General features: G+C 44.7%; 1 protein-coding gene across 3 annotated transcripts in view; it reads left to right on the top strand.

The window, feature by feature from the left end:
• The first annotated feature begins 2,255 nt into the window (after positions 1-2,255).
• CLIP4 (CAP-Gly domain containing linker protein family member 4) overlaps positions 2,256-7,341 on the top strand; it is a 31,816-nt gene continuing 26,730 nt past the window's right edge. For 2 of the 3 annotated variants that reach the window (XM_063391184.1, XM_063391182.1), the window contains exons 1-4: positions 2,256-2,352; positions 3,703-3,739; positions 5,762-5,824; positions 6,393-6,539. In XM_063391184.1, the coding sequence (XP_063247254.1) occupies positions 6,407-6,539 (133 nt within the window). In that variant the 5' untranslated portion in view covers positions 2,256-2,352; positions 3,703-3,739; positions 5,762-5,824; positions 6,393-6,406. Of the gene's footprint in view, positions 2,353-2,379; positions 2,759-3,702; positions 3,740-5,761; positions 5,825-6,392; positions 6,540-7,341 lie in introns of those variants that run through there. The other variant, XM_063391183.1, reaches the window with a different exon arrangement.

The raw sequence follows: 7,341 nt of genomic DNA, 5'->3' as shown, positions 1-7,341 counted from the left end.
CCTCTATTTCTGCCTGAGGAAGAAGCAAGAAATGAAATAATATTTCAGTTGAAAGAGGCTTGTTGCTCACAAGCCTTGTTTCCCTGTCTTCCTCCCGAGGTGGCCAGAGCTGGTGCAGCCCATTGTTCTGAGCTGTCCAGGTGTTCTGCAGCCTTGCTGCCCATGGCAGCACCAAATGAGTCAGGATAGGCTGAACAGGCTTTTTATTTTCATTCACATCCTGGCTTCTAGGAATGTCTGAAAAAGACAAGGTGTTAAGGTACAGAAAAGGGGTTTAAATGTATATTCTTTTAAAATTTCATGTATTTCCAATATTCTTTTAAAATTTGCAGAGGTGAAAGTCCAGACAGGCAGGGGTTTTGTCAGGCAATGACATCCAGTCTCCTCTGCAGCTGCAGCAGTCAGGACTCACTTTGAGCTAAGATGTTTGGGGTTCTGCCATTGCTGGCCTGATCAGAAGGATGCTCTAGAACCTAAGATGCTTTGTTAGATCTTTCCTTTCATTTTGTAGCATAAAAAATAATCACACACAGTTTTGTCCTCATATTCAACACCACCTTTGAATTCACACCCCATTTTCCATGGTTTATGGCAGATGGCATCTATATCTTCTGTCTCAGCTTTCATTCTGCTGCATCAAACAAGCTGTGCTCTGGTAACCTCCTAAAATAGACTGCTTGGCTGTGCTGACAAACCCTCTCTAGACACACTGGATTAGCTGCTCCTGGCTGAAGAAGGGTGCTCACACTGATATGTGATTCCTCAAGGAGATGGCCAGGCCTGCTGGCATGAACACTTCACTTTCCTGCCACAACTCTTCAGTTACACATCCTAAGAAGTGTTTGATTTTTGTGCCATTGCTCCATATTGGTAATGATGCTCCTTGAGCAGCTGTCTTGCATCGTTCAGTTCCTCAGTCACTTCCATACAATGATCCCATACCTCAGTCCTATATCAATTCATTCCTTTCTAACAGCATTTCCTTTTTCCTTTTTTGTCACATCAGTTTGCTGGGTTTTTTTTCCAAGAAAACATTAAAGGCAAATATGAAACAAAGGTTAGTTCCAAGGATAATATCCCAGGATGTCATCAGTAACTCCCCTGAGCTCAGTACTTTGCATTTAACGCTACTTCATACTGTTTGCTCCGTGCTTGTGCTTTACCTCCCTTGAAGTTCTCCTAAATTCTAGTCTTCTCCAGAACTGCTAATAATTTCCATTCGAGGCTCTTCACTAAAGTCTGTCATTCGGTACCAGCAATAGAACATTTCCTTTGCCCAGAGCACCAAGCATCTCAAAAAAGGCAAACACTGACTGCCAATACAAAGCTCACATTTGATCTTGCTTACATGCTGGTCTTTAGAAGAAGGGTTTGAACCTAAGACTATTTAGTCTTGAGGTGAAATTAGCAGGCCTGCATTTCCCTGGAACACATTTTTCCTTTGCCTTTTCCGAGGTATGGATGTTCCACTAAGAAGTGGAAGAATATCCTAGTTTTTTGTAGCCATCTGGTATCATGTTTATTCTCACAAGCACAATTCAATGCTCTCCTTCTTTCAGTTTTGGAGTCTCTGGGAGCTGAGACAATTTGCAACTCTTAACCTTTCCAGCACTTCACTTGAGGAAATTTCCATCTGCCGTTGCTATTATTTGTCCTGCCCCCACCCCTTTTAATATCCTCATTGGAAAAACAACACCAAAAGCATGATTGCAAACATCAGTTATGTTTATGTAATAGTGACCCACGAAGAGCATAAAAATATAGCACGACTTGGCTGAGGTTTTATCCAGGTCAAATTCCCTTCATGCAGCCTGGGCTCAAGTACGAAGCTGTGTTTACCACAGCAGGCGTTTCCCAGAGAGTGCCAGTCTTTGGATTTAGCTCCTTTTTAGATTTTACAGCATGGGACGAGCACCATTTGAAAACCCCTCTTGGGAGCAGCTCCTTTCGTTCCTCCACCTGGCTACTGAGACAGCCGGGGAGTCCCGACGCCTGAGCCGAGTGTTGAGCCGTGCCAGCGGTGCTGCGTGGCCTCCAGCCCGTGCCATCCACTCCCATCGCGGCCCGGTTTCCCCGCGGGCCGCATCCCCGCATCCCGCATCCCGCATCCCGCAGGTGCGCGCGGCGCGCCCCCGTTCCCGCCGCGCGTTCCCGGGCCGGCCCGTCCGCGCGGGGGCGTGGTCTGCGCGGCGGGGCGGGGCGCGGCGGGCGGTGCTGGCCGCCCATTGGCCAGGGGCTAGGAAGGGGAGTGGTTTGCCAGCGGTGGGCGGGGTCAGGCCCTCGCTGGGCTCCCTGGGCTGCGGGCGGGCGCGGGAGGCCCGGGCGGCGCGCGCTGCGCTCGGCCGAGAGCAGGTAGGGCCGGGGCGGGGCCGGCGCTCCCTGGCGCTTCCCGGGGCTCCCCGGGTGCTTTCCCTGCGCTCTCCGGGTGCTTTCCGAGTGTTTTCCCTGCGCCCTCCCGGCGCTTCCCACCGTCCCTCGGCGCGTACTGGGGGGCGGGGTGGCGGTGCGGCGGTGCAGGGACCGCCGCAGCGGGCGGGCCGCGGCCGGCCTGGCCCCCGCGCCGGGCGCACGGGCCGGGGGCGCGGGCCGGGCCGGGGCGGTGTCCCGGGTCCGCTCTGGTACCCCCCCCTGCGAGCGGGGCTTGCCCGTGTGCTATGGAGGTGGCCGGGGGAGCTCTGAGTTGGCCTGGAGAGTGCGGGACCTGAGCTCCCGGGAAGTTCCAGCTTCTCAAAGCGCCTGGCCAGGGCAGGTCACAAAGGTGCGGGTCTGGAGCATCTTTGTCATGAGGAGACACTGCGGGAGCTGGGCCTGTGTAGTCCGGAGAAGACAGACGGAATCTCATTAATGCATATAAATATCTCGAAGGCAGGTGCCAAGGGGATGGTGCCAGACTTTTCTCAGTGGTGCCCAGTGTTAGGACAAGGAGCACTGGCCATAAACTGAAACACAAGAAGTTCCACCTCCGCACAAGGAAGAATTTTACATTGAGGCTGGCAGAGCCCTGGCACAGCTGCCCGGGGAGGTTGTGGAGTCTCCCTGGTGACATTCAGACCCCACCTGAGCACACTCCCGTGTCACCTGCCCCAGATGACCCTGCCTTGGCAGGGGGTTGGACTGGATGATTTCCAGAGGTCCCTTCCAGCCCTGACAATTCAGTGAATCCGTGATTGTGTGAAAACGTTTCCATGTTGTGAGAGGGCCCTGTACACCACCAAAGTCTTGAGTTTATTACATGTGTATAACATGTCTACCATTTGTGCTGTAAATGTTGTGAAGTGGGCAGGTGGTGTATGTGCAAGAAACTTGTTCTCTGAATCTAATTTTTCGTGAGCACATCTAAGAACATGATAAGGAGTCCATTATAGATAGTTGTTGTCAAAAATAGCATCACATTTGTGACAGGTTCAGCTATCAAAGCCCAGCACAGCTGTATGTTGTTGTTTGAAGTGCTTTAGTGTTGGCAAGTTGTTACAGCACTTGCAGGACAGCTTTGTGCTTTAACACAAATGACAAACTAGAGCACATGAAAAACTTGGATCCTCTGTTATGGAACTTTTTAAATGTGTCTACGCAGAGCTATCGTGCATTCCTGTGTAATGCGTGGATATCAGGAAACCTGTTCAGCTTTGTCAATGAAAGGGCGTGTGCATCTGATGAGCCTCTGAAGTTTTTCCCCTGATATTTCTGTTCTTTCATTTTCAGATATAATTCAGTTGGAAGAACGTATGGCTGGCAAATAGTAAGTATGATAGTCTGCTGTGCTAAACTATGCTCAGTGGTAGTTTGACAATGCTGTGAACAGAAAAATTCTGTCTTTCATGTAATTTCTCTAATAGTTTCTGCTCTAAACTCTTCTACTAGTACAGGAAAATCACTGCTCTTTTGGAAGGCCTCCCATTGCATTGCTTCAGGACTTTCCAGCTGAATCTTGGTCGAAAGTATGTCTTGGGTATTGTTAATACCTCAGGCAGTTTTGGTTTTGCCTACAACAGAAGTCATTATGAGGGTGGCATGGGGCTGCTTTTTCCCTTCCTTTGAAATAGTTTTCAGCCTTTTCCTTTCCGTTTGCCTTTCCAGCTGTGTTTGTGTGTGGTGTTAGCTAGCTGGGAAGCTCTGACACCTGAGCTGGCAGCCTCTGGAGGTGGTTGTGGGTGCAGAACGTGTTGTCTTGACATTGTGTGTCTCAGTGCTGCGTCGTGACACGTGCTGCATTTCTAGAGCCAGATGAAAATCCTGCAGTGTGAGGGTGTGCACACTTCATTGGAGGTGTGGAGGTGCTTTGCTTTGGCAGAATACAGATGGTGTTCTTGTCTCTGGCCCTGCAGAATAAAAAATGCCCTGGCTACTTGCACAGGTTGTGTTCTGTTTGCCATAAACACTCATTCTTGTATTAATTTTGAAATGTCTCTGTCGATTTCAAGTTCCAACAATTTATGTTGTCCTACTTTAGAAAGTCTCACCTGTTCCTGTTACCATCTGCTCAATCAAGTCTGGCTGCTTTTCACTGTGTCTCTTTTGTTCGCTCAATGTAGGGTTGTACAAAAAACTTTTAATTTCTTTTGTGTCATTTTCCAGCTTAAGAGGCTCAGCTAGTATGTCTTCTATACTCATGCATATTAATTGTTCCTTTGTGCGTTTGGTGAGAGCGCTGAGGTGCTGCCTGTGAGAAACTTGTGGTTTCGTGTGTCTTACAAAGCTTTGTTTTGTTTTGCCATAGCCTCTGAAGAAATATCAGCTTGTAGCAGATTTATTTCACTGTTGCCCTTCAAAAGGAATTTAGTTAAGTATTTGCAGCTTAAGGGACTTTATAGTCCCTCACACAAGAAAGCTGTTGCTGTCATCTTTGTGATGACTATTAAGCCAATGAAATGTAAACTCTCAACTTTTCCTGACTGTAAGAAAATATTAATTGAAATAATTAGAGATATTTTTGGCCTTGTTGAATAAAAGAACACGTAAGCCAATGAAATTTGATAATGCTGTGGGAAAAAATAGTCCTGTCCTTCCAGTGGCCTCCTCCTTGATCTTCATGCCAGAACATGTACAGCTGTATAAGACTAAGGAAATCAACTGGTTGGGAGAAACATGAGCATTTTTCATGTGGACCTTTATTTCCAACTTGAGCACAAGGTGAACTGTGTATGATGGGCAAGAAAAGGAGGCTTTAATTTATTTATTTCATGATTAGCATCTGTAATCCACTGCTAAAATGCCTTGTATATTAGCATGTAGATTTTTGAGGTTCCAAGTAGTGGGGAAATACCAGACTAAATCTACTCATATAGCTTGTTGTGTGTTAGATACAAAACCCAAAATAAGTCACCTTTCAGTTTTTCATATTTAATTGGATATAAATGAAATGTAATAAAAACAAATATCTGTTGAAGCTCAATGACTTCTCTTTGTCAAGCAAACTGGCTAAACAAATTCATGAGAAAAGAGCGCTGTATAGCAATCTCCAGAGTAAAAATGCAGGTTGTTTAGTAGAAATGTCGCTTTCACCCCAAGTGTTTAATAATGGTCATTCAAGATGCAGAATTTCAATTTTTCAACTGTAAGATGTAGCCTCTGATGATGCAGTCATGTCCGTTTCTATTAAGAATAATGATTTCTTTATTTGTTAATGAATTTGCCTGATAAAATGTCCTGCAAGTGGTATCCAGCTTTTCTCTGATTTTTAACCTGTGAATCATAAGTAGGATGTAACTTGGGTTTTGTCACTATAACTCTACAACCATTTAGTCTTGATTCTCTCTCTTAGATTGCTGTAAGGCCTGGGAAGTTGACTGGAAACAGCATCAAGGGTGAAGGTTACAACACTGTGGTAAGTGTGCTATTTTAAAACATCAAGGAGAAGAGCTGGGAAAGGAGCTGATATGGAATCGTGAGTCCAGGAGTGAATCACTGGGTGATGAATTGTCTGCAGCTGTGTGTGGGAAGATTGAAGAGCTGAGAATTTAAAAAGAGGAGGCAGCAGTAGCTGGCAGCATGTTCTTGCTCAGAGTGAAGGGAGTGTGCATGCAGAGTATGAGGGCAAGTACTTGATGCTTCGTGTTAAAGCTGTTAAACACACTAATCCATTTATCCTCATTGTGTGTTTGCTAATTAGAGCATTAATATTTTCTTTACTGATCAAGTGGGAAATTGGGGAGAAATACGATGTTTTCCATTAATTACGTGCAAGTTTAGTGGTGGAGGTCAAAACTAGAAGTTGGCTAACCTTGACACCATACTCTACCAGCTTTGTTAATTTATTAGTTTTTAAGAATGCAATGGCAGTAATAGTTTGCAAATTTAAGATTTTAGTCTCATTACACGTTATATCTTGCTGTGATAGAAACAATCCAAAGTATTTCCAGTGAAGTTATTTACTGATTTTTTTCCTCCTAAAGTGGCTTTCTAGAAGATGACCATAGAGGATCTCCCAGAGCCTTCCTTTGAAGGAGATTCACTCATTGAAAGAGAACGATTCTTATTCCCAAACTCTGAATCATCTGTTACATTTTCTGTTGCTGCAGCACCAATGCCTTCAGACTGTGGTATGTACTTTAAACAGAAAATGAATTTGGGATAAATTTTAAGAAAAGCTGTCAACTGTTCATTATTTCTGTCCAGAAAAAGCTTTCTTCTCTGTTAGTTGAAGTGAAAGATGAAGACCTATGCTTTTTCAGTTTTTCTTATTGCATACACTGTAAGTTATATCTTTTCCTTTGTTTGCCACAGTTGTGTGCATATGTGGTCACGTGTTTGTAGCTTGCACGTTTCAGTGTAGAATTGGATATTGTGTTAAAATGTAAAATTGGAGTAAGGGACATCACATTTAAAACCTCTAGAGTTACACTTTCTCTTGTGCTTTCAGCGTGTAAATGATGTACTAGAAGGGGATAATTCTGGTGGAAGTGTGCATATTTGTGGTGGTAAAGGACTGTAAAGTGAGTAGTAGAAAATTACACCAAGGATCAGCATTCAGAATAATGTTTAATAAGTGTCTTCACATGTATAAATTATAATCAAATTGCTAACAGTAATATAATATGTTAAAATATCACAGTAGGTAAGGAGTTTCACTGACAGCTACAATTACAATGCCTTTGAATGTTGCAGAGATGTTAGTAGCATCAATATACCTTAAAAATTACTCCCTCCACCTCTGTTTCCCATGCATTGATTTGAACAATCAGCTGTATTCATATTCAGGTAAAATAAATACATGTAATGTTCTGTCTTTGACAGACTCAGCATTCTCAAGACCCATTTTATAAGTTAGCTCAGGCTGGGAATGTAAGTGTTCCATATGACGTATTTCAGTAGGTGAACGTGTGTCTTTGCATGGTTTAGCCC

The sequence above is a fragment of the Prinia subflava genome, chromosome 2, assembly GCF_021018805.1.
Source record: "Prinia subflava isolate CZ2003 ecotype Zambia chromosome 2, Cam_Psub_1.2, whole genome shotgun sequence".
Lineage (NCBI taxonomy): Eukaryota > Metazoa > Chordata > Aves > Passeriformes > Cisticolidae > Prinia > Prinia subflava.
Note: the sequence above shows the minus strand (reverse complement) of the source record. Positions and strands in the feature narration are given on the sequence as shown.